The following is a 27,698-nucleotide window of genomic DNA, read 5'->3' as shown; positions in this document are numbered from 1 at the left end:
ACCTGTTCCTTCTTTCTCCTTTCCTTCTGGCTTGTTTCCGTACCTGCATCTCCTGTGTGAACAGGTCCCAACCTGTTCCTTCATACCTCCTTCCTTTCTGCTTGTTTACTTTCCTGTACCTCCTGTGTGAAGAGGTCCCTACCTGTTCCTCCATACTTCATATCCTTTCCTGCACCTCCTGTGTGAACAGGTCCCTACCTGTTCCTCCATACTACATAGCTGTACCTGCACCTCCTGTGTGAACAGGTCCCTACCTGTTCCTTCATACACCACATCAACCAGCCCTGTGTTCTCTGCCATGCCTGCCAGCCCTGTGTTCTCTGCCGTGCCTGACAGCCCTGTGTTCTGTGCCATGCCTGCCAGCTCTGTGTTCTCTGCCATGCCTGTCAGCCCTGTGTTCTCTGCCAGCCCTGTGTCTCAGCCATGCCAGCCTACTCGCCTGAGTTTCAGCCGTGCTCTTCTGTCAGTCCGGCCTGATGCCCGCACCAATCCTGAAGTTCCTGTCTCCCAAGTGGGATCAGCAGCCCCAGCCAGACATTACCCTGGAGTAGCACCTGGCAGCTGCCTGCTACACAAGCCTGACTTCACCATCAGAGGCTCCAGTGAAAACCCAGGCAGCTGTCATAGTCACGCCTCTTCTAGGGTTGTCTGGTTTGTGGCACAGTGGGGAAGCAAACCCCCCGAGCTCATGCCCACCAGTCAGGGCGTGAGCATGACAGTTTGCACAGGCCATGTCCTCCGCTGTATCTCATGTCCTACCGCTCGCAGAGCATGATGAACTTTTTTCCTGCCCGTATGAGCAACCTGAAAAATTTGTTCCACCAAGGGTGGTTCAGATTGAGGAGACTTCTGACCAAATCATAGTCTCAAATGCTCTCTTCAAGCAACTTCAGGCCTATGAGGAGGAGGAGCATGACCCAGCAGACCCACCTAGGTTCTATGGAATCCAGAAGAATGCCAAAGCTTCCTGGAACAGTGCTTGTGCTACGTCCTGCAGAATGCAGCTTCTTTCCCCTCTGACTGGGTTAAGGTGGGTTACATTATGTCCTACCTAGCAGGAGATGCTTTATTATGTATTTGTCCCCTCTGAGAAGCAGGGGATCCTATCGTCATGAACCTAGGGGCCTTCCTGGTGGCCTTCCGTAGAGTCTTTGACATACCTCATCCTGTTGCTCCTGTGAAGTCTTCCCCATCTAGATCTGAGAGGCGCTCCAGACGGGCCAAACCCGTGAAGAAACCTCCACGTCAAGCCATGATCGTCTGTGTTCATCCAGTTCCTCTACCCATTACAGCAGCTACTCAAATAGAACCCAAAAAGACTGTCAAGACTGGACTGTCAAAGCACCAGTCTAAGACCAGTCGTAAGAAGGGCTTACTATGTCGCTGCTGTTGTGAGGAACACCTGGATAGCCTCTGTCCAGGGGATCTAACGCTCCAAAACCTCAGGCCAGTAGGAGAGACTGCCCTTAGTGAGAATAACTCCCTTCCGCTAAAGTCTTTGTCTGTTCCGGTGCCTTGTGAGAGCTTCGTCCAGTGCCTTGTGGGAGCTTCGGTCCTGCAGATGTGTTCAAGCTGCAAACCAGACGGAGTCTAAGTTTGGTTCCTGTTCCACTGCTCTAGAATCTTGTGAAGGTGTTTGGTGATTGCCAAGTCCTACTTATGAACAGTCCAGTGTCGAAGGGACAACTACAGCTCCAAATCGGAGCATTATATGTAAAGAAATTTGTTTTTCACTTGCTGACCAGTTTGCCCATCGGTTGTTCTGAGCCGGGTACTCTACTGTCCAGTCCAGTCCGAAGACCCAGCATGGTGCTGCATTTTGAACTACCTAGTCTCCAGAGGTCTCTAGTTCCTATAATGCAAGGTCAGTCTACAGTGTTAACATCCTCTCCATCTGATCTGCTGGGCTGGCTATTGAATCACGGTGTGCTGACCTCACTGAAGTAAAGAAAGCAAGGGCGTCCTCTCTGCACACCTCCAGTGTCAATACCAGTGACCAGTTCCCAGGAACATCCCTGTCACTTAAAAGTTTTTCTCTGAACTATGGGCAGAAGATGCTTCCTGTAAAGATGCCTTCAGACTCCATGTGGCAGGTGGATGAAGAAGTTGAAGCAGAAGCTCTTGTATCTCTGTTCTTCACCAATCCGGAGGAAGAGATGGTCCGGTTTTGTCAGAGTAACGGGCTGATGGGGCTTCCTGAATGTATGCCTTCTGCTTCCAAGTGGCTACTTGATAGTAAGACAGAGACTTACTTATTCTCTAATCCGGAAGAGGAGGTCCAGTTTTTTCATGGTTCCAGGCTGAAGATGTTTCCTGTATGCATGCCTCCAGCTTCCATCTGGCTATTGGGTGAAGATCCCAAGACAGAAGTGTTCTCATCTCTGCTTTCCACCAGTCTAAACGAGGAGGTTCAATTTTCTTGTGATGATGGGCTTAAGTTGGATCTAGTAAAGGTGTCTTCAGTTTCCAAAGAATCGGATTATGTTGAGGTCAAATCAGAAGCTTCCAAGTCCCTGCTTTCACTCAAACAGGTGAAAGACATCCTGTCCCTTGTATCTTCTGTGTGGCAGTGTGGAAAGCTGACCTTACTGGACTCAAAGAGACTGGGCAACCTGAGATCTCTAATGTCTCATCTACCTCAGGAATGTTGTGATGGTTCTGACTATGTGTGCTCCTATCCTTCTTCTACAAGGTATTCTGGCGGGCTTGAAGAAGAGGGGCCGTAAAGGGGGGGGGCACTGTAACAACTCTGCTGGCATCATGGCATGGCCTCTCATCTCTCACACTATCTTACCCACTGCTCCAGGTCATGTTGCGGTTTCTGTTTCTCGCCAGCTCCATGTTCTGCGTCTCTGCTCCCTGCATGCTTCCTGGCTGTGTGCATAGGAGGGCGGCACCTGTACTCTGTATTCTTGCCTTGATCTTGTCCGCCCTCCAGGAGGCAGAATATCCTGGTCCCTGTGTCTTTGTCCTTGTTTCTTGTCTTGTTCCATTTCCTTGTCTGAACTAAGTCTTATCTCGGTCTCCTTGTCTGTGGCTTCCTTCCCTGCTTTGTCTTTCCTCGTGTTCTCAGTCTGCTTATGCTCTGCACTCTTGCGGCTCTGCCTGCTCTGTACCTTTGTGGCTTTACCTCTGCTCCGCACTCCTGCGGTTTTGCTCCTTTCTACTCTGCTTATCTTCTGCTGCTGCAGAAACCTCTTGCTGCAGCTCCTCTCCACATTCCTTGTGGCTCCGTTCTGCTTAGCTTCTGCTGCTGCAGTAATCTGTTGCTGCAGCTCCCCTCCACATTCCTTGTGGCTCCGCTCTGCTTAGCTTCTGCAGCTGCAGTTATCTCTTCCTGCAGCTCCCCTCCATATTCCTTGTGGTTCTGCTCTGCTTAGCTTTTTTTGCTGCGCTATCTCTTGCTGCTCTACCGCTCCTATCCGCAGCCTTGTGGTTCTCTTCTTGTCTGAACAGGTCCCAACCTGTTCCTTCTTTCTCCTTTCCTTCTGGCTTGTTTCCGTACCTGCATCTCCTGTGTGAACAGGTCCCAACCTGTTCCTTCATACCTCATTCCTTTGTGCTTGTTTCCTTTCCTGCACCTCCTGTGTGAACAGGTTCCTACCTGTTCCTTCATACACCACATCAACCAGCCCTGTGTTCTTTGCCGTGCCTGCCAGCCCTGTGTTCTCTGCCGTGCCTGTCAGCCTTTTGTTCTCTGCCGTGTCTCTGCCAGCCCTGTGTCTGAGCCGTGCCAGCCTACTCGCCTGAGTTTCAGCCATGCTCTTCTGTCAGTCCTGCCTGATGCCCACATCAATCCTGAAGTTCCTGTCTCCCAAGAGGGATCAGCAGCCACAGCCAGACATCCCCCTGGAGTAGCACCTGGCAGCTGCCTGCTGCACAAGCCTGACCTCACCTTCAGAGGCTCCAGTGAAAACCCAGGCAGCTGTCATAGACATAGTCACGCGTCTTCCAGGCTAGTCTGGTTTGTGGCACAGTGGGGCCACAAACCCCCCGAGCTCATGCACACCAGTCAGGGCATGACAATTACCTTATAATCCTTCCCATATTGATGAGCAGCAACATTTGTTTAGAACAATACTGCTCTCTTTCCTCAACAATGTGTTAACACTTACTATAGACTAGCAAACTTCCAAAGCTTCTGCTTTTATAGAGGTGGTCACGCTTGTTGATGAACAATAATTAAGAGCATTTGATTACTAGTAACTTCATGCTAATTACTCTCTTAAAACCTATGGAAAGGTGTACTTAAATTTTTACACACTGCTTCTTATGATAGTTCTAAACTTAGCACTGTTTTACATGGCTGGATACTGGTATTTATCAATATAGTCTACATTTTTTTCTTGTTCTAAATTTGACTTTTATTTTGTTATTTTTTTCCATTTTTTATAGTTGCCACTTTTTTGTTATATGAGAAAATAATAGACATAAAGGAGCAAGAGAAGATTAACCAAAAAAAATCTTAAAGAAGGTCATTGTCCTCCAAAATATAACTAATTCTGGACTAAACATCATTTCTTGATATTCCTTCTTAACACATTTTCTTAGAAGGTATTTTTCAAAATGGCAATGAATTCTCGATCATGTATGATTGTACAGGTTCTTGCCCAGTAATGTCTCTGTACTGACACACTGTGTCACTCACAGCACAGAAATAGACTCCAGTGTCTGATGGGTTGAGATATGAAATAAGCAAAGGAATAAACTTTTTATCTACAGGTCTTGCTGAAAATTTTCCCATGGATGGCTCCTTTTCCTCCTTAAATCCTGCTTTCCTTATAATATTCTGAGGGCTTTTTCCAGGATACTGAACATACCAAAATAGATATGGAGATGTACTTGTTGTTTCATATTCACAGTCCAGAGTGACTTGCTTCCCTTCTATTGCAGATTCTTCAAGCTTTGACTGCTTTACATAGTCAGCTCTGCAAATACTTGCTGTGAAAAAAATGAAGAGTGAATGTGTTGATGAACAAGGCAAATGTCAATGACCTGAATGCCGGTGCTCATACCTGGCAATGCAATATATAGGACCAGATACAACCAAATCATCATAGCTGTCTTGGGTTCTCTTGCAGGGCTGTTATTATAGTACAATGAATAAAGCACTACTTCAAAGAAGGAGGAGCACTGAAAGAATCAAGAGATCAAGCTCATGTGTATGTTATAGGATCTCAGACTAGTTGTATCGCTACTCAACCTATGGCATGTTTGCAGGAAATCTTTGCTCAGTACATATTGCTGGAAGAATAATGATACTATAGTATAGGTAATACATAAAAGACTAGATCATCCAAAAATAATATACCCAACTTTAGAGACCAACAAACCCTCTAAAGGTGATATCATACTGTATAATTAAAAATTACAGAGTTGCTAAAAAAAAGTTCCAGTCTAGCAAAAGTATAGGGGACTTTAGTCATGTAATACTATGTTGGTCTGTGGATAGTTATTTTATTATTTGAAGAATGTAAAAAAATTCCAGTTAGTCACATCATAGTAACAATTTTCCTTTTTCGTGTAACTGGAACATGAAGGCATGGAGGCACATGCTATTTAGACAAGGCTTGGATTTCATTAAGTGGCATACATCGCTTAATGAATTTGGCATTTTGTACTCTGTCAAGACTGTCATAATGCGAGCTTGTATTATGTCAGTCTTAACAGTCTTGATGAACTGGCCCCAATGTACTTCTGTTACTAGTAAATTTGTGTCACTATATTCTATTTGCATTCATGAAAAACAAACATATATAAAAAAGTTGATGTTTGATGCTCTCAAAATTTGAATTGCTTGAAATGTAAGACAGATAGTAGTTACATATTACATAATATGTGATGGCTAACATTTATGTAAACATCATTCAAAATTCTACTTTTAAAAATGTTCGATGCCTTACATTTTTCATTAATTTTTAATATTTTCAAGAACATTTTCAGAACATTGATAGGGCCTTAGTTGTTAACATTGTAGCTTTGCAGCACTGGAGTCCAACCCACTTCTTCCCATTGGTGGGTAAATGAGTACTGCTTAGCCAGATTTGGCATGTATGGTGAAGGGGGAAAACCCGCCTAGTTAGAATTCAGTTATCAATTTAGTTTCGCACTGAACGTGTATCCCAATGAAGGTTGTCTTAAGTGTGAGTAAGTTCACTTTAAGAATGATTTACAAATAAGGATGGGCGAATCTGAACAATAAAGTTCAGGGTCTGTGCCGAACATCTAGTGTTCATGCATGGACCCTGAACACAGACTTCTCCAGGTAGTTCAAGTTACTGTTGGTTCAGCATCCCAAACATTGGCTGTTAACCTCGCCGTCATCTGTGTAAGAGTGCGAAAAACACTGGTGGCTCTTATGAACAGTGATATCATTACCACCGGTCAGAGATCTAGGGTTTCCACAATGTCAGATGTAAGCATGAGCCACCAGCTGTACAGTAAACAGGTTTCCACCAGTCATAGGTGTTGGCTGATGTGAGAATACTACTCTCATCTCATCAGTCTATATCTGCTGTCACTGCTAACAGTGAGAGCAGGTGCTGTTAATGGGATTAGTCATCAGCCAGTGCCTGCATTATGAATAAATAAATTTTTTTAAAATGACGTGGGGTCTCTTCTATTTTTGATAACCAGCACAGGCAAAACTGACAGCTGCGGGCTGCAGCTTTCAGCTGTCAGCTTTATCATTGCTGGTTATCAAAAATAGAGAGGCCTATGTTGTTTTTTTAATTATTTAAATAAATCATTTTAAAAAATGGCATGGGGTCCCCTCCATTTTTGGCAACTGACCAAGCTAAAGCAAACAGCTGGGGGTGATATTCTCAGACTAGAAAGGGGCCATGGATATTGGCACCCCCAGCTTAAAAATAGAAGCCCGCAGCAACACCAGAAAGGATGCATCTATTAGATGCACCAATTCTGGCGCTTTGCGCAGCTCTTCCAATTTTCCATGTTGCGGTGGCAAGGGGCGTAAAGTTGTGAGGTTGATGCTAGATATTTTACAGCCGCTGACATCAAGCCCACAGGAGAGTAATGGAGAGGCGTCTATTAGACACCCCCATTTCTAACTCCATAGTTAGCTTGTAAGAAAAAACCCAAAAAACAGCCAGAACAAAAACCTTTAATTCAAATATTGAAACAGACTCCTTTATTTGAAATAAAAATGCCCAGTTGTACTCACCTTTACATAATCCATTGAAGCTCATATCCCATATTAAACAACTATATCCCTCACCTGTCCAACATGAAGATAATCCATACTGTCCCACAATGATCTGGATTATTTTTAGAGCAGTGACCGCGCTCCCTGCCAGCCAGCTCACACTGAGACAAGAGCATAATCACTCTCCAGCAGTGTGTAGTGCTGAGCTGCAATAAGAAAGGTAACAGGAGTTCATAGTTGATGAACCCTGGTGACCTCACTTATGGCACCTCTTGTTGCGTGACAACTTTCTAACATAATAAGAAGTGACATAAGTGAGGTTACCGGGGTTCATCAGCTATGAACTCTGGTCAACTTTCTCACGACAACTCAGTACTACACACTTCATTGTGAGTCGGCTGGCATGGATAGTGGTCACATCACTAATGTGACTGCTATGCAAATCATCCAGATGATGGTCCTTTCCTAATCTATTAATACCAGCCCGCAGTTGTTTGCATAGCTTTTGCTGGTTATTGAGGTTATAGGGCGGACCCCATGCTATTTTTTGGATGTCTCCCCTATAATAACCAGTAAAGGCTAAGCAAACAGCAGCTGTGAGCTGATATTAATAGCCTAGGAACCTTTATGGCTATTGTCTCCTTCTCAGAATATTAACATCAGCCCTTAGTGGTTGGCTTTCCCCCTCATGTGTATGAAAATAACAGGGCACTCCCAAGCTTTTTTTTTCAATTAATTTTTAATTTGTCTGAAATATTTCTTATGCAAACTATATGTAACAAAGTGCAAATAAAGTTGATTGAACTTTTGTCTTAAGCACACTTAACAGAAGTTTTAAACATTAATCCAAACCTTTAATTAAGATTTAAAAACTAAATTGTAAGCTTCCCAAGAGCAATACAACTAATAAGAATCCAGGGAATTGTTATCAACAATAATCAGTAGGAATTATTTGAATTCATTCCCAGAAAATACTTTCCCAATGGACTTATCTTTCTAATAAAGCTACCAAATGCTCCTATTGTGATATCACTTAGGAAGATGAGGGTGAATGTCTGCCATGCTGATTTTTGATACAAGCAGAATTGTTCACAGTTACATGGATCAGAACAGGTAAAGACTAAAGAGAAGCCACAATCTGTTTGACAAACTGCTTACCCATATTAAACATTATAAAAGGAAAGCATCATATTTAAGCATATTTATTTAAGTAATTTCTACCCTGTGTTTTGTTTGCACTATTCTAACTAAATTTAATAAGATAGTTATATCTAACATTAAATATATCCCCATCTATACAGTTAAAGCATCAATCCAGTATTTTTTTTAATTAACCAAGACAGTAGTATCACTAATGTCAGTTCCCAGTTGTTATCTTCCGTTCTTCTCAACAATATCTCCTGTCCTGTTCCGCTGTCTTGTGAGAGCAGCTTATTTCTGACTGGAAATCAGCTCTGTATTACAAACTTTGAATTTCACAAGTAAGTATTTTACTAACATCAGGGAACTGACATTAGTGGTACTACTCCAATGGCAAAATAAAAATGCAAAAACACCGGAGTGGTGCTTTAAAGCTGGTATGTAAATCTGTGAAAAAGATTATATTAACCCCAGTTACAACAATAAAGTAGTAGTACATTATTGTCTTCCATGCTTTTACTCTTGGTTCAATTTGTGTAGTATGTGATGACCAGCTTCTGGAAAAAATAATTTCACAATACTCTGTCATGACATGTTAATGCTATATGTGTTTGTGTGGTTGAATAAATTGTAGCCTGTCAAGACTTTTGTTAGCAAGTCATGATATTGTATTGAATTTCTTTTGATAGAAATTAGAGTCCTTGAAAGATTTGTCTAGTGATGTAAACATTTTTTTGTAGCCATGGATGGTGTCAAAAGCAACTAAGCAACTGGAGGTGCTGTATACTTACCTTTTGCCACTCTCATGGATCCCATGGGTTATGGAAGATGATTATTTTGTAAGCATCCATGAATATAGAAAATGTAGACAGCCTCTCTTAATGAAATATGAGCAAAGATAAGGGTGAAAACAAGTACTTAATTTTATTGTATAACTGTACTCATGGTGGTGGGTACAAACTACGTGTGTGCGCGTGTGTGCGTGTGTGTGTGCGTGCGTGTGTTAAATCTTTCATTAGTATTCACATATGAGAAAAATTAAAAGGAAATTCCCCTATGAAAGTCAGACTGCAATCAGAATGTCACCAGTTTGCTTTTCACTAAGCAGCCCAATAGACAAACACGGATAGAACATGTATGAGAACATTGTATGTGTGAAAGGGGACTTTTGCTGGATCTCTTCATGTATTTGTGTCCAAAGGTACAATTTTGAAACATCATCATTTTGTTGTGTTTTGCTTGTCTCTTTGTTTATACTGTTGAATTTCCGTTTTTATATTTTATATGTAAATTTTTGTGCCACTACCACTTAATATTTTTACAATTTTTTCCAGCTTTTTTTTTTTAACATTTATAAGTAAAAAAACTAAAAAATATCAGTGGTGGGATCACTGAAAATATACATCGAGTGACAATACTAAAGTATAAGATTGTGAGGTCAAAATAATAAATTCTTCCTATATACATGGTAAATTGTAGGTTCTTTTAGCTAAATAACTGATTTATCAATGTTTATCTTACTTTTTCTAAAGATGTTAGGCTGTCTACATGGTTCTTTTTGATGGACAAGCACGGTATAAAAAAGGAGTTTTACGTTTTAATCCATTAGATTTACACATTTTTTCTTTTCAACTATGTGGCACAACTGTACAGTAGAACCTTTGTCGATAAACTTTGGGGGACTGGACTCATTTTATAACATATCGGATCATCATGTAGATGCTAAGAAATCCAGTTCTTTAAAGTCTACTGTGAAGACATGTAACATATCAGAAGTAACAGAGTTTGTTTTTGTGCTTTTTGCTTTTAATCCAAGACTTCAGTACTTTTTCTTCTCTATCTTTCTGTTGGCATATATATTACTTCTCAGTGGGAACATTTTAATCATGTTGACCATCAGAGCAGATTATCGTCTTCATAATCCAATGTATTTCTTCCTTGGTAAGCTCTCTTTCATTGATCTCTGTTACTCGAGTGTAACTGTACCCAAGATGTTGATTGATTTTTTTTTTAAAAGAAAAACTATTACATTCAATGGCTGCATCACTCAACTCTACTTCTTCCACTTCTTCGCCTGTGTAGAATGTTTTCTTTTCACAGCTATGGCATATGATCGCTATGTAGCTATATGCAAACCCTTGCAATATTCCACCATAATGAGTAAACAGCTTTGTCTATGGATGGTGGCTGCAACTTGGGCTATTGGTTTTGTTCATTCTAACATCCAGACAACACTAACAATGGGTCTGCCATTCTGTGGCCCAAATGAAATTAACAGTTTTTTTTGCGATGTCCCACCATTAATCAGGCTTGCATGCACTGATACAACCATGATTGATGCTATGATAGTGGCCAATAGTGGGATCATATCACTAGGCTGCTTTCTGACTGTCTTAATATCCTATATTGGCATTGCTAAGGCTATCTTTAAAATACGAACAGTGGAAGGACGACGGAAGGCCTTTTCAACCTGTGCTTCTCATCTTACAGTGGTAACTTTTTTCTTTGGACCTTGTGTTTTTATTTATATGAGACCCTCCAAAACTTTTCAGGCTGATGAGGTGGTTACGGTGTTCTACACAGTCATAGCACCGATGCTGAACCCAGTCATTTATACCTTGCGAAATAAAGAGATGAAGACAGCTATAAAAAAACTTTGGGGTAGAAGAACCAAATAATTTATTTGTGGCAGATATGGCCTCTTAACAAAATTTCTTAAAGCATATAAGCACATTCCAAAGTAAAGTAAACATGCTATATGTAAGTAAACATACTGTATAATTTCTTAACAATTGTGTAACCATATACCATATAACCATATGTGTCTAATAAAAAATGGAGACTGAATTACTAATTACTGACATGGAACGTGGTTTGAGATACAAAATGAAACATTTGTTATTATGTGGCCTTATTGGGATAATTTCACAACCTGAATATACAGTATAGTAATTGATAAACGCTTGTCCCCATCTTCAAATTTTCTCACCCCATTTACTTTCCTTATGGAAAAATAATAAAAACAGTTACAGATGAACTAATTGAAGATAAAAAAAAACCTGTTTAAGCTACATGGGATGCAAAAGTATAAAGTTTAAATTTTTTGAAAATCACATACAATATATTAAAAGATGTTATAGACTGATATTTTATTAAATATATAATACACATCTCATTTAAGGTACAAAAGGGAGATTAAAAATGTACTTTTATTCGTAAAGATTTAAAATGGAAGAATAAAAAAGAACAAAGCAGTGTGCCTCACATACAGGACTGTCCAGGCTACCCAAAACTAACACTCCGTAGAGGTACAATATATAAATGCTTAAGTAGGACTGAATCACAAACTAGCAAAACTGGTAGCCCCTATAAAGTGACTAGTGCTTCATATATCACAATGTAAAAACATTTCGGTCATTTGCTTAGTAACTACTCAAAATGAGTAATGAATTAAACGATTAGATCACAGCCATAGCGAATAAATGTATAATACCTATCACACAACACAGGAGTGCAAGGAGAATACTGAAACGTATTATGCATACCACATGTAAAAATGGCAACATGTATACAATGCTTGGCCCAACAGTTTGTATAGTAATATCTACTAGTGAAAAGTAGCCCACCAAATAACTTTAGATAGAATCAAAGAAAGGGCCCGCAAGTAGGGTTGAGCGACTTTGACTTTTTTAGGGTCGAGTCGGGTTTCGCGGAGCTCGACTATCTCAAAAGTCGGGTTGAGTGAAATCGGCCGATTATCTCGTAAAGTCGGGATCGGCCGAAACACGAAACCCAATGCAAGTCATTGGGGCAGCATAGTCGGCAGTCAGTGGGGGCCAGGAAAACACCTAGAGTGCCCATTTTAATGGCAAAAACATCCATTCTTGTTAATGAAGCTTGTCAATCTTAATTTCCCTTATAATAATAGTTAGGCATTGGAAATTGGGGGTCATTTGGCTAAAGTTGTTGGGGGTAGGGCTGGTTCAAGTATTTTGTGGGCCCAGGAAATCTGGACCACGTCACGGCAGTGGCGCAGGGAGAGGTAAGTATTTAAACTTTGCAAGTGCTGTGATCCTGAGCAAGCAGGGGGGCCCACTCTTTGGCATTGGCACAGGGCCCCTCAAAGTACGGTGGTGTGTTTGCACGGCGGGGGCGCCTCCCACTGGCAGCGACACTTTTGCGTACTATGAGGGGCCCTGTGCCAGTGGCGTCGCCAACGAGTATTCCTCCCCCACCTGATGAAGGAACCAGCACTTTCATCTGCACCTTCCTCTTTGTCCCCGTGTAAGGTGGTATAGTATGCGGGAAGGGGAACCTGACTTTCAGCAGGGACACATTCTGGCTGTGTAGCATGCAAGGGGAATGTAGTGGTCTGGGTCAATGTACCAGCAGACTTATGTAGCACTGGCTGGGCAATGGCAGGATGAGGAGGAAACACAGATATAGGCCCAAACAATAAAGTTGGCTAAATGCAGCTCAAAAGTTTTAACAGGACTAACCAGGAGGCATTGCTTTGTTCAGTCGAGGACAACTGTAATGAGAGGCTGACACAGTGAGTAGGCCCAAATAAGTAAGTAGGCTAAATGCAGTTCAAAATTGGTAACAGTAGTAAACAGGCGGCACTGCTTTGTTCGGTGGAGGCGAACAGCAAGGAGCGGCAGACACCGTTAGTAGGCCTGTTGTGAACTATATTTGTTGGCTCCCTCTTGTGGTCACTAGCGGTATGGCACTTGGATTATCCTTCCCCAGGTTGGTACCCACCTGGTTCGTTAGGCCTTGGGTGTTCCTATTTAGACTTCCTGGAAACTCAGTCTAGTGCCTGGAATCGATGTAATCAGTCTATGTCTGTTTTCCTCCTGACTCCTGGTCCCTGAGTTTTGCAAGATAAGCTAAGTTCTGCTTTCTTATTTTTGTCCTTTTGCATTTGCTCTTATTTTGTTCCAGCTTGTTCAAAATGTGATTTCTGTTTTTGCTGGAAGCTCTAGGGGGCTGATATTCTCCCCCCACACCGTTAGTCGGTGCGAGGGTTCTTGGATCTTCAGCGTGGATATTTTTATAGGGTTTTTTGCTGACCGCATAAGTCCTCTTCCTATTTTCTGCTATTAATTAGTGGGCCTCTCTTTGCTAAATCTAGTTCATTCTTACGTTTGTCTTTTCTTCTTACCTCACCGTTATTATTTGTTGGGGGCTTGTATAATAACTTTGGGGTCTTTTCTCTGGAGGCAAGTGAGGTCTTATTTTCTCTGAAAGGGTTAGTTAGTTCTCCGGCTGGTGCGAGACGTCTAGAATCAACGTAGGTATGTTCCCCGGCTACTTCTAGTTGTTGTGCCAGGATCAGATATGCGGTCAGCCAAGTTACCACTTCCCTATGAGCTGGTTTTTGTGTTTGTGGACTTAGCTGGAACTCCTGAGATCCTCTACCACTAGGATCATAACAGTATTCCAGGCCAACAAGAGAATATTTAATGCATTGCTGAAGCGGGATTAAAAGAAAAAAAAAGTTCTGAGTTGTTTTTTTTTCTCCTTCCCCTTTTTCTCTGAGTGGCTTGAAGCCCTGCTGCAGACATGAATGTTCAGACTCTGATTACTAGTGTGGATCAGCTTGCTGCACGAGTGCAGGGCATTCAGGATTTTGTTACTTGTAGTCCTATGTCATTGCCTAAGTTGCCTTCCTCTTCCGATCTGGTTCCTTTGTTCTTTCAGAATGTGGTTCGTTTGCACGGCATTCCTGAGAATATCGTGTCTGACAGAGGATCCCAGTTTGTGTCCAGATTCTGGCGATCTTTTTGTGCTAAGATGGGCATTGATTTGTCATTTTCATCTGCCTTTCATCCTCAGACTAATGGCCAAACGGAGCGAACTAATCAGACGCTGGAGGCTTATTTGAGATGTTTTGTTTCTGCGGATCAGGATGATTGGGTGACCTTCTTGCCATTGGCTGAGTTTGCCCTCAATAATCGGGCTAGTTCCGCTACTTTGGTTTCGCCATTTTTCTGCAACTCTGGTTTTCATCCGCGTTTTTCCTCGGGTCATGTTGAACCTTCTGACTGTCCTGGGGTGGATTCCGTGGTGGATAGGTTGCAGCGGATTTGGAATCATGTGGTGGACAACTTAAAGTTGTCACAGGAGAAGGCTCAGCGTTTTGCCAACCGCCGCCGCGGTGTGGGTCCCCGACTTCGTGTTGGGGATTTGGTTTGGTTGTCTTCTCGGTTTGTCCCTCTGAAGGTTTCCTCTCCTAAGTTTAAGCCTCGCTTTATTGGTCCTTATAAAATTTTGGAAGTCCTTAATCCGGTGTCTTTTCGTTTGGATCTTCCTGTGTCGTTTGCCATTCACAATGTGTTCCATAGGTCTTTGCTGCGGCGGTACGTTGTGCCTATGGTTCCTGCTGTTGAGCCTCCTGCTCCGGTGTTGGTTGAGGGCGAGTTGGAGTATGTGGTGGAGAAGATCTTAGATTCTCGTCTCTCTAGACGGAGGCTTCAGTATCTGGTCAAATGGAAGGGCTATGGTCAGGAGGATAATTCCTGGGTGGCCGCCTCTGATGTTCATGCGGCCGATTTGGTTCGTGCCTTTCACGCTGCTCATCCTGATAGCCCTGGTGGTCTTGGTGAGGGTTCGGTGACCCCTCCTTAAAGGGGGGGTACTGTTGTGAACTATATTTGTTGGCTCCCTCTTGTGGTCACTAGCGGTATGGCACTTGGATTATCCTTCCCCAGGTTGGTACCCACATGGTTCGTTAGGCCTTGGGTGTTCCTATTTAGACTTCCTGGAAACTCAGTCTAGTGCCTGGAATCGATGTAATCAGTCTATGTCTGTTTTCCTCCTGACTCCTGGTCCCTGAGTTTTGCAAGATAAGCTAAGTTCTGCTTTCTTATTTTTGTCCTTTTGCATTTGCTCTTATTTTGTTCCAGCTTGTTCAAAATGTGATTTCTGTTTTTGCTGGAAGCTCTAGGGGGCTGATATTCTCCCCCCACACCGTTAGTCGGTGCGAGGGTTCTTGGATCTTCAGCGTGGATATTTTTATAGGGTTTTTTGCTGACCGCATAAGTCCTCTTCCTATTTTCTGCTATTAATTAGTGGGCCTCTCTTTGCTAAATCTAGTTCATTCTTACGTTTGTCTTTTCTTCTTACCTCACCGTTATTATTTGTTGGGGGCTTGTATAATAACTTTGGGGTCTTTTCTCTGGAGGCAAGTGAGGTATTATTTTCTCTGAAAGGGTTAGTTAGTTCTCCAGCTGGTGCGAGACGTCTAGAATCAACGTAGGTACGTTCCCCGGCTACTTCTAGTTGTTGTGCCAGGATCAGATATGCGGTCAGCCAAGTTACCACTTCCCTATGAGCTGGTTTTTGTGTTTGCGGACTTAGCTGGAACTCCTGAGATCCTCTACCACTAGGATCATAACATAGGCCCCAACCAAACTAGTAGGCCTAATGCTGTGTTATCTAAACAACTACTTATTGAGAGCCTGAAGGTTGAAGCTCAGACAAGGAAACCTGGAGGAGAACACTCAGGAGGAGGAGAACACCCAGGAGGAGGAGAACACCCAGGAAGAGGAGAACACCCAGGAGCGGCAGACACCGTTAGTAGGCCCCAACCAAACTAGTAGGCCTAATGCTGTGTTATCTAAACAACTACTTAATGAGAGCCTGAAGGTTGAAGCTCAGACAAGGAAACGTGGAGGAGAACACCCAGGAGGAGGAGAACACCCAGGAGGAGGAGAACACCCAGGAGGAGGAGAACACCCAGGAGCGGCAGACACCGTTAGTAGGCCCCAACCAAACTAGTAGGCCTAATGCAGTGTTATCTAAACAACTACTTAATAAGAGCCTGAAGGTTGAAGCTCAGACAAGGAAACCTGGAGGAGAACACCCAGGAGGAGGAGAACACCCAGGAGGAGGAGAACACCCAGGAGCGGCAGACACCGTTAGTAGGCCCCAACCATCTAGTAGGCCTAATGCAGTGTTATCTAAACAACTACTTAATGAGAGCCTGAAGGTTGAAGCTCAGACAAGGAAACCTGGAGGAGAACACCCAGGAGGAGGAGAACACCCAGGAGGAGGAGAACACCCAGGAGCGGCAGACACCGTTAGTAGGCCCCAACCAAACTAGTAGCCCAAATGCAGTTTCCTATTTTAAAAATAGCCCGAAAGCCTGAAGATTGAAGCTACTCGTGTAGGAGAACAGCAAGCAGCGGCAGACACTGCTAGTAGGCCCCAACCAAACTAGTAGCCCAAATGCAGTTTCCTATTTTTAAAAATAGCCCGAAAGCCTGAAGATTGAAGCTAGTCATGTAGGAGAACAGCAAGCAGCGGCACACACCGCTAGTAGGCCCCAACCAAACTAGTAGCCCAAATGCAGTTTCCTACTTTTAAAAATAGCCCGAAAGCCTGAAGATTGAAGCTAGTCGTGTAGGACAACAGCAAGCAGCGGCAGACACCGCTAGTAGGCCCCAACCAAACTAGAAGCCCAAATGCAGTTTCCTATTTTTTTTAAAAGCCCGAAAACCTTAATTGAGGACAATTTGAATTAGGGACTGCAGACAGACTTAGTAGGCTGTCCCCTGTGGACCATGCATCCACCACATTAACCCATTGCGCCGTAATGGACACGTAACCTTCCGTGGCCATGCCTACAGGTCCATGCGTCTGTTGTCAGGTGCACCTTTGTACTCACAGATTGCCAGAGTGCATGGACAATGCGGTCTTTTACATGCTGGTGGAGGGCTGGGATGGCTTTTCTCACAAAAGAAGTGTCGACTGGGTAGCTCGTAGCATGGTACGGCGTAGTCCATCATGGCTTTATTAATATTAAATAAGATAAAAAAATTGGCTCTATGAACTTTAAAATAGGTTCCAGGGGTTCACAGGCAGCATTGGTGTGGTCAGTGGAGGACTATTGGAAGGAGGGACCGCAGACAGACTTAGTAGGCCTAAAATAAATAAAAATAGGCTCAAGGCACTTAGAGTTATCTCGCAGGGGTACACAGGCAGCATTGGTGTGGTCAGCGGAGGACGATTGCAAGGAGGGACCGCAGACAGACTTACTAGGCCTAAAATAAAAAAGCAGGCTCTATGCAGTTTTAAATAGGTTACATGGGTACACAGGCAGCATTGGTGTGGTCAGCGGAGGACGATTGCAAGGAGGGACCGCAGACAGACTTAGTAGGCCTAAAATAAATAAAAATAGGCTCAAGGCACTAAGAGATATCTCGCAGGGGTACACAGGCAGCATTGGTGTGGTCAGCGGAGGACAATTGGAAAGAGTGGTGCAGACTTACTAGGCCTAAAATAAAAAAGCAGGCTCTATGCAGTTTTAAATAGGTTACATGGGTACACAGGCAGCATTGGTGTGGTCAGCGGAGGACGATTGCAAGGAGGGACCGCAGACAGACTTACTAGGCCTAAAATAAATAAAAATAGGCTCAAGGCACTTAGAGTTATCTCGCAGGGGTACACAGGCAGCATTGGTGTGGTCAGCGGAGGACGATTGCAAGTAGGGACCGCAGACAGACTTACTAGGCCTAAAATAAAAAAGCAGGCTCAATGCAGTTTTAAATAGGTTACATGGGTACACAGGCAGCATTGGTGTGGTCAGCGGAGGACGATTGCAAGGAGGGACCGCAGACAGACTTAGTAGGCCTAAAATAAATAAAAATAGACTCAAGGCACTTAGAGTTATCTCGCAGGGGTACACAGGCAGCATTGGTGTGGTCAGCAGAGGACGATTGCAAGGAGGGACCGCAGACAGACTTACTAGGCCTAAAATAAAAAAGCAGACTCTATGCAGTTTTAAATAGGTTACATGGGTACACAGGCAGCATTGGTGTGGTCAGCGGAGGACGATTGCAAGGAGGGACCGCAGACAGACTTAGTAGGCCCAAAATAAAAAACATTAGGCTCAATGCAGTTTGAATTATCTTGCAGGGGTACACAGGCAGCATTGGTGTGGTCAGCGGAGGACGATTGCAAGGAGTGTCTGACACAGTTAGTACTCCCAAAAAATAATAGATGTTAATGTCTCGCAAAACAACAAAACAAAAAAACAAAATTGTGGCATACTTAGGTACAGGGGTGGGCTCCTCTGCTGAGTTTCAGACATAGTAATTTGGCACTAAGTATTTACTGGTGTCAATATAGGACACTGACCCTGACTATTTTAACTAGCATCATACATGTCAACAAATTGGTATTGTCAGTGCCAGGCATTGAAGAATGTCAGCGCATAGACTAAACATTGTTGGAGCTGTGAGAGATAATTTTGCACGTGGTAGAGCACAGTTTGAGCTGGGGGGGGAACTCCCTTGTGGCCGGCGGTACAGGCCCAGGGCCCCTCATGTTACAACGGTGTGTCTGACGTTGGTTGCGCGCCACCACCGCCAGAGACACTTTATTGTACTATGAGGGACCCAGTGGCAGTGCCGTCGACCAAAAGCGGGCACACCCACCTCTTCAGACAAACGGCACTCTAACGGGTGCTTGCGCCAAGTGGCGAGACCACGGCCCCGTGGGGGGAGTTTTCCCATTTAGGGAGGTGTAAACATGTCGTATGCTGGACAAACAGCTGCTGCAAATTAAGAGATTGGAACACTCAGTAAGACCAGTCCACAAGCAAGACCTTTTTATAGGAAAGCTAGGTGTCAGCCGGGAAAGGTGGGGCAAGGTAATTTGAAATCCAGGAGTGGTTCATTTTAATGAAGGTTAGATCATCAACATTTTGGGTAGCCAGACGAGTCCTTTTTTCGGTTAATATTGAACCAGCAGCACTGATTACTCTTTCTGATAGCACACTAGCTGCTGGGCAAGCAAGCTCCTGCAATGCATATTCTGCCAATTCACGCCAGGTGTCTAATTTGGATGCCCAGTAATCAAATGGGAATGACGGTTGAGGGAGAACATCGATAAGGGATGAAAAATAGTTAGTAACCATACTGGACAAATGTTGTCTCCTGTCACTTTGAATAGATGCTGCAGTACCTGTCCTGTCTGCGGTCATTGCGAAATCACTCCACAACCTAGTCAGATAACCCCTCTGTCCAACGCCACTTCTGATTTGTGCACCTCTAACACCTCTGCCCTGTAGCCCCCTGCAGCTCGTGTGAGAACCATCACTGGCGCTGTGTACTGGGAATGCCTGAATCAAACGGTCTACAAGAGTTGCTTGTTTGGTTACTAATATTTGTTTGAGGTTCTCATGTGGCATAATATTTTGCAATTTGCCTTTATAGCGAGGACCAAGGAGGCAGGCCAACCAGTAATCGTCATCGGTCATCATTTTAATAATGCGTGGGTCCCTTTTGAGGATACGTAAGGCATAATCCGCCATGTGGGCCAAAGTTCTAGTTGTCAAATCTGCGGTTGTGCTGGTTTGAGGGGCAGTTACAGGCAAATCTATGTCACTTGTCTCCCTCAAAAAACCTGAACCCGGCCTTGCCACGCCACCAATTTCCATTGGCCCCGGAGAAGCTTCCTCATTTAAAAAATACTCATCCCCATCATCCTCCTCGTTCTCCTCCTCTTCGCCCGCTACCTCATCCTGTAGACTGCCCTGACCAGACAATGGCTGACTGTCATCAAGGCTTTCCTCTTCCTCGGCTGCAGACGCCTGCTCCTTTATGTGCGTCAAACTTTGCATCAGTAGACGCATTAGGGGGATGCTCATGCTTATTATGGCGTTGTCTGCACTAACCAGCCGTGTGCATTCCTCAAAACACTGAAGGACTTGACACAGGTCTTGTACCTTCGACCACTGCACACCTGACAACTCCATGTCTGCCATCCAACTGCCTGCCCGTGTATGTGTATCCTCCCACAAATACATAACAGCACGCCTCTGTTCGCACAGTCTCTGAAGCATGTGCAATGTTGAGTTCCACCTTGTTGCAACATCGATGATTAAGCGATGCTGGGCAAGGTTCAAAGACCGCTGATAGTTCTGCATACGGCTGGAGTGTACGTGCGAACGGCGGATATGCGAGCAAAGTCTGCGCACTTTGAGGAGCAGGTCGGGTAACCCCGGATAACTTTTCAGGAAGCACTGCACCACCAGGTTTAAGGTGTGAGCCAGGCAAGGAATGTGTTTCAGTTGGGAAAGGGCTATGGCAGCCATGAAATTCCTTCCGTTATCACTCACTATCTTGCCTGCCTCAAGATGTACAGTGCCCAGCCATGACTGAGTTTCTTTCTGCAAGAACTCGGACAGAACTTCCGCGGTGTGTCTGTTGTCACCCAAACACTTCATTGCCAATACAGCCTGCTGACGCTTGCCACTAGCTGTCCCATAATGGGACACCTGGTGTGCAACAGTGGCAGCTGCGGATGAAGTGGTTGTGCGACTGCGGTCTGTGGACGAGCTCTCACTTCTGCAGGAGGATGAGGAGGAGGAGGAGGGGGGGCAAACGCCTACAGCCAACTGTTTCCTAGACCGTGGGCTAGGCAGAACTGTCCCAATATTGCTGTCCCCTGTGGACCCTGCATCCAACACATTCACCCAGTGTGCCGTGATGGACACGTAACGTCCCTGGCTATGCCTACTGGTCCATGCATCTGTTGTCAGGTGCACCTTTGTAGTCACAGATTGCCTGAGTGCATGGACGATGCGCTCTTTAACATGGTGGTGGAGGGCTGGGATGGCTTTTCTCGAAAAGAAGTGTCGACTGGGTAGCTCGTAGCGTGGTACAGCATAGTCCATCAGGGCTTTGAAAGCTTCGCTTTCAACTAACCGGTAGGGCATCATCTCTAACGAGATTAGTCTAGCAATGTGGGCGTTCAAACCCTGTGTACGTGGATGCGAGGATGAGTACTTCCTTTTTCTAATGAGTAGTGTTGAGCATTCCGATACCGCAAGTATCGGGTATCGGCCGATACTTAGCGGTATCGGAATTCCGATACCGAGATCCGATACTTGCCGCGTATCGGATACCGGAATCGGAAGTTCCCAGGATTCAAACTGCACAAATTTGCACGAAATCAGCCAATGAGAATGATTCCAAGTGTGGGCACATCCTGTTCAGCATGGAGGGCATGAAACTACTGGCAAGGCTGTGATTGGCTGCTGAAATGATGTCATGATGCAGTTTAAAAGTCGCTGGCGCCATTTTTCGCTCACTCTGCTGTGAATTCAGTTAGTGACAGGACGCTGTTTGCTGACTGAGGGCCAGTTTAGAGATAGCGATTTGCTTCTTTGTGCTTTTCCAAGGCTAATTTAGCAACCGCTGTGTTCACCTACTAATCACCTTGCTTTTGCCTTGCAGCGCGGTTTTCACAGCGATCTGCAAGGTCTGTGTGTGTGTGTGTGTGTGAGTGCAGCCCACTCTCTAGTCTGAGTGCAGCCATAGGCCATCCATAGCTGGTTGTATTCAGTTCAGGGAGGGTGGTTCATTGCCTCATACTGTTCTTTTTTTTTTTTTTTTCAAGTAGTGTAGTCTGCTGCTCATTTTTTGTAATAATTCCTATTAGTGACTTTCCACCCGTATCCAGCTAACTTGTGGAAAAACACTACATAGGATAAAGTAGAGGAGGGTTTTTGGGCCTTGCAGCGCCGTTTACGGCTGTCTGCACGGTCTCCGTGTGACTGCAGCTCGCCCTGTAGTCTGTGAGCAGCCATAGCCTGGTTGTATCCAGCTCAGGGTTGTTCACTGCGTCATACTGTAAAATCAATTTTCCTTTTGTTTTAAGTAGTGCAGGCTGCTGCACATTTTTTAAAAAAATTCCTATCAGTGTCTTTCCACCCATATCCAGCTAACTTGTGGAAAAACACTACATAGGATAAAGTAGAGGAGGTTTTTTGGGCCTTGCAGCACCGTTAACGGCTGTCTGCACGGTCTCCGTGTGACTGCAGCTCGCCCTGTAGTCTGTGAGCACCCATAGCCTGGTTGTATCCAGCTCAGGGTTCTTCACTGCGTCATACCGTCAAATCAATTTTCCTTTTGTTTTAAGTAGTGCAGGCTGCTGCACATTTTTTCAAAAAATTCCTATTAGTGTCTTTCCACCCGTATCCAGCTATCTTGTGGAAAAACACTACATAGGATAAAGTAGAGGAGGTTTTTTGGGCCTTGCAGCGCCGTTTACGGCTGTCTGCACGGTCTCCATGTGACTGCAGCTCTCTCTGTTGTCAGTTCAGCCCCCCAAAAATAAATAAATAATAAAGTTCACCAAACACACCACTTTACATTTGTGTAGGCCACATTAGCTCATATTAAAGTCTAGTCCACACTTTAGAAAATTAGTGTTGCCTATACCTGTTAGGACTCGGAGCTGTTCAGGAATAAGCACACAAAGCCGTTAGTACTTTTCTGCTTATCTTTATCAGTCAACCAAGATGAAGAAGGCAGGGAGTAAGGCACGTGGGTGTGGGCGCGGAGCAGGGAGAGGACGTGGGGATTCTGTACCTGCTGCGGGCACCGGTGACTCCTCAGCACCCAGTTTCACCAGGGAACAGTCCTTCATGCGCAGCTTTGTCGCAGAGCGCCGTACACCGCTGCTGCGTGAAGACCAAATTGAAGCCGTTGTCGGATGGATGGCAGCTAACGCATCGACTTCAATTAGTGCCACATCCTCTCAGACACAGAGCACTGGAGAGCAGCCGTCTGTCTCTTCACCACCTGCCAAATTGGCCAGGCAGACAGAGAGCCCAGGACAGGAGCCGTCTCTACTTCTGTTCTCTGAATCTCTTGGCTTGGAAACAGGGGGCCAGCCAAGCAGCATTGGAGAAATGGAAGAAGAGGCAGGGTGCAGTGATGCCCAACAGCTTTTTCTCTCTGAGTCTGAAGAGGCGGGTGGGCCAGTGCCTCCGGTCACCACATCGCAGGCCGCATCTGCTGATGATGACACTCAGGTGCCACTTTCTGGTGCGTGCTCTGCTGCTGAGACTACCCAGGAGGAGCAGTTGGTGGCAGAGGGTAGTGTAGATGATGAGGTCCTTGACCCATCGTGGCGTGAGGGACAGGAAGGTGGTGGGAGCAGCTCCGAGGAACAGATTCCTAGAACGGGCCAAAGAGGTAGAGGGAGGGGGAAGACTGCGCAGCCTGTAGCCTCCACTTTGGCACCCGTTAGGAGCATGTCTGTTCCAAAAGCCAAAAAGGGCGCTCCCAAGACTTGCAGTGTCTGGCCCTTTTTTGACACAGTTGCAGATGACATTTGCTATGTCAAATGCAAGGTGTGTCATCACAAAGTCAAAAGAGGTCGAAATGTCAGCAACCTCAATACCTCCAACATGTGGAAACATGTGCGCAACAGGCACGCGGCGGAGTTAGAAAAACACACTGAAGAGCTTGGCCAACCAACAGCGGCAGCTACCACCTCTTCAGCTCGTGTTGCCTCTTCCTCCAGCTCACACGCAGCTGGTTCGGCTTCCTCCCAGGATCGCCGTGGAAGAACCTCTGGCCCTGTTGTCCAGAGACCCACTGTAATTCCACCCGCAGCACCACTTTCCCAGTCATCCACACACTCCCAGCCCAGTCTACAGCCATCGGTAGTACAGGCATGGGAGAAAAGGCGGCCTTTCTCGTCAAACCACCCACGAGCACAGGCTCTGACTGCAGGCATTGCCAAACTTCTGTCACTGGAAATGCTGTCATTCAGGCTGGTGGAGACTGACAGCTTCCGTGACTTGATGTCATTGGCAGTCCCACAGTACAATGTGCCCAGCCGCTTTTACTTCAGCAGGCAAGCCGTCCCTGCCCTGCACAAGCATGTGGAGGGACACATAAAACACGCGCTACTGAACGCCGTCAGTAGCAAGGTCCACCTTACTACCGATGCGTGGACCAGTCAACATGGACAGGGGCGATACCTTTCCCTCACTGCCCATTGGGTTAATGTCGTTGAGCCGGGTACAGATCGTGCGAGTGGCGCAGGACGTGTCCTGCCCACTCCAAGGATTGCAGGAATCCATTCTGTACGCATTGACTCCTCCTCTTACACCAGTTCCTCAGAATCATCGTTGCAGGAGCCGTCACAGTACACCTCCACATGGACCCGTGATGAATGTTTACCTATTACGACCGACATGAGCACAGCCATGGCCAAACGTCAACAGGCCGTCTTGAAATTAATTTCCTTGGGGAATCGAAGCCACACAGCGCAGGAGCTCTGGAATGCCATCAAGCAGGAGAGCGATGTGTGGTTTGTGCCAGCGAATCTCCAGCCAGGCATGGTTGTGTGTGATAATGGCCGAAATCTGGTGGCAGCTCTGGGCCTCGGCAACCTCACTCACATCCCATGTCTGGCACATGTGCTCAATTTGGTCGTGCAGAGTTTTTTGAGGGACTATCCGGATCTTGATGCACTGCTGCACAAGGTCCGCCTAGAGTGTGCTCACTTGCGGCGTTCCAGCACGGCAAAATCGCGCATTGCGGCTCTGCAGCGCCGACACCGCCTGCCGGAACATCGCTTCATATGTGACCTACCTACCAGGTGGAATTCCACGTTACATATGTTGGAGCGGTTGTGTGAGCAGCAGCAAGCTGTAATGGAGGACCAGCTGCATCAGGCGCAAAGAAGTTGCACTCCGCGCCGTTCAGACTTCACAACCACAGAGTGGGCCACTATGAAGGACGTCTGCCAGGTTTTGCGTCCCTTCGATTATTCCACGCGGATGGCGAGTGCAGATGATGCACTAGTCAGCATGACTGTCCCCCTTATCTGCCTGCTTGAAAAATCACTGCAAGCGCTAAGGGATGATGTTGTGGAAGAGGTGGAGGATGAGGATTCACCATTTCCATCATCTTCTGGACAGTCAGCACCACGTGGTTCCTCACAAACGCGTAGGCAGGGGACACTTTGTGAGGAGGATGAGGAGGAGTCAATGGAGGAGGAAGACATCCGTCCAGAGGAGGGAGTTACACAATTGTCCAGTACTCAGTGTGTACAGCGAGGGTGGGGTGATGACGAGCGGGTAGAGATCACGCCTCCAGCAGGGGACAGCGTTTCTTGGCCAGTTGGCAGTCGGCAGCACATGGTGGATTACATGCTGCAGTGCCTGAGAAACGACCGCCGCATCGCCCACATTCTCAACATGTCTGATTATTGGGTGTTCACCCTCCTCGATCCTCGCTACCGGGACAACGTAGAAAGCCTCATCACACCGTTGAACCGGGAGCGAAAAATGCGGGAGTACCAAGACACACTGGTGAATTCCATCATCTTCTCCATTCCAAATGAGAGAAGTGCTGCTAGTGCATTACAAAGCAGCTCAGTGCGTCCAGGCAGTGGAGGAGGCTCTGCACAAAGAGGGAGCAGAAGCAGTGCCTCTGCCCAAGGCAAGACCAGTATGGCCCAACTGTTGCACAGTTTTTTGTGCCCGCCACAAAAGTCTACACCATCACAGACGGCTCCAGTCAGCAGGAGGCAACTGTTCCGTCAGATGGTGACAGACTACATGTCTTGCCCTCTTGCTGTACTCCCAGACGGCTCTTCCCCTTTCAAGTTTTGGGTCTCAAAGCTGGATACATGGCCAGAGCTAAGCCAGTATGCATTGGAGGTGCTGGCTTGCCCTGCGGCTAGTGTATTATCGGAACGCGTCTTTAGTAGTGTTGAGCGATACCGTCCGATACTTGAAAGTATCGGTATCGGAAAGTATCGGCCGATACCGGCAAAGTATCGGATCCAATCCGATACCGATACCAATACAAGTCAATGGGACTCAAGTATCGGACGGTATTCCTGATGGTTCCCAGGGTCTGAAGGAGAGGAAACTCTCCTTCAGGCCCTGGGATCCATATAAATGTGTAAAAGAAAGAATTAAAATAAAAAATATCGCTATACTCACCCTCCGACGCAGCCTGGACCTCAGCGAGGGAACCGGCAGCGTTGTTTGTTTAAAATTCGCGCTTTTACTTGGTTACATGAAGTCCCGGCTTGTGATTGGTCAGGGCGGCCATGTTGCCGGGACGCGGACCAATCACAGCAAGCCGTGACGAAATTACGTCACGGCTTGCTGTGATTGGTCCGCGTCCCGGCAACATGGCCGCCATTAACCAATCACAAGCCGTGACGTCACGGGAGGCTGGACACGCGCACTTTTTAAAATGGGCGCGTGTCCAGCCTCCCGTGACGTCCCGGCTTGTGATTGGTTGCGCCGCGGCCAACCAATCACAAGCCGGGAGGCTGGACACGCGCGCATTTTAAAATTTTAAAATGGGCGCGTGTCCAGCCTCCCGGCTTGTGATTGGTTGATCGCGGCGCAACCAATCACAAGCCGGGACGTCACGGGAGGCTGGACACGCGCCCATTTTAAAATGCGCGCGTGTCCAGCCTCCCGTGACGTCACGGCTTGTGATTGGTTGCGTCTCCCATGTGACTGCGACGCAACCAATCACAAAGCCGGGACGTAATTTTAAAATCCTTAAGGACCTGAAATTACGTCACGGCTTGCTGTGATTGGTTGCGTCTCCCATGTGACTGCGACGCAACCAATCACAACGCCGAAACGTAATTTTAAAATCCTGAAGGACCTGAAATTACGTCACGGCTTGCTGTGATTGGTTGCGTGCCGGTCACATGGGCGGCACGCAACCAATCACAAGCCGGGACTCACGTAAAGGAAAGAAAAGCGCGAATTATAAACAAAGAACGCTGCCGCTTCCCTCGGTAAGGTGCAGGCTGCGTCGGAGAGGTGAGTATAGCAATATTTTTTATTTTAATTCTCTCTTTTACACATTTTTACATTAATGTTGTTTCGATACCGATACCCGATATCACAAAAATATCGGATCTCGGTATCGGAATTTCCGATACAGCAAGTATCGGCCGATACCCGATACTTGCAGTATCGGAATGCTCAACACTAGTCTTTAGTGCTGCAGGTGGTGTACTAACTGACCGTCGCATGCGACTATCCTCCGATAACGTTGACCGGCTAACTTGAAAATGAACAAGGCCTGGATCTCGCAGGAATTTGCCAATCCTCTTCCTGATTAAATAATTAGGTGACTGTCTACAGTATCCAGGTCTCCTGTTGTGTTCATCTTTCTACCACCTGAACTTTAATTCCTGGGCTCCAACACCGCCAGTTGACGCTCAGAAGTGCCATCTGCACAGTCAAAACTTACGACCAAGTGTTATTGGGTTTCAGTAACGTCAGCTGATCCCCAGCTGTGTAGCCGGAAATGTGTCCTGCGACCGCCACGCTGACACAACAACTGAAATGTAAGGGAACCTGTCCCCCCCCCAAGGCGTTTGTTACTGAAAGAGCCACCTTGTGCAGCAGTAATGCTGCACAAGGAAAAGGTAGCTATTTTTGTTTAGCTCCTTGCACACGCAGAACTTAACACTTATAAAATGTGTTCACTGATACCGTAAAACCGTCCCGGAGGTGGGACTTTCCTTCGTAATATGACGCACCACACCTGTCATTCCTACCCCCTTGGCGCCATGCCCCAGCTCCTCAGCGTTGTTT

The 27,698-nt window shown here is 45.8% G+C and overlaps 1 protein-coding gene and 1 long non-coding RNA gene across 2 annotated transcripts in view; both read left to right on the top strand.

Annotated features, from left to right (window-relative positions):
* Nucleotides 1–27,698, top strand: part of LOC143817309 (uncharacterized) — a 130,321-nt gene that overhangs the window by 94,144 nt on the left and 8,479 nt on the right. The window lies entirely within an intron of this gene.
* Nucleotides 9,940–10,983, top strand: LOC143793634 (olfactory receptor 4E2-like). Its single transcript, XM_077280694.1, has one exon. It carries the CDS (start codon nucleotides 9,940–9,942, stop codon nucleotides 10,981–10,983), a length of 1,044 nt encoding a protein of 347 aa, XP_077136809.1.

Source organism: Ranitomeya variabilis, chromosome 1 (genome assembly GCF_051348905.1).
Source record: "Ranitomeya variabilis isolate aRanVar5 chromosome 1, aRanVar5.hap1, whole genome shotgun sequence".
NCBI classification, from domain to species: Eukaryota; Metazoa; Chordata; class Amphibia; order Anura; family Dendrobatidae; genus Ranitomeya; species Ranitomeya variabilis.
This window is presented reverse-complemented; position numbering and strand designations above follow the sequence as displayed.

Bases quoted from the DNA above. Each gene is read 5' to 3' on its own strand.
- LOC143793634 (XM_077280694.1), top strand. From the start codon at position 9,940: ATGTGGCACAACTGTACAGTAGAACCTTTGTCGATAAACTTTGGGGGA.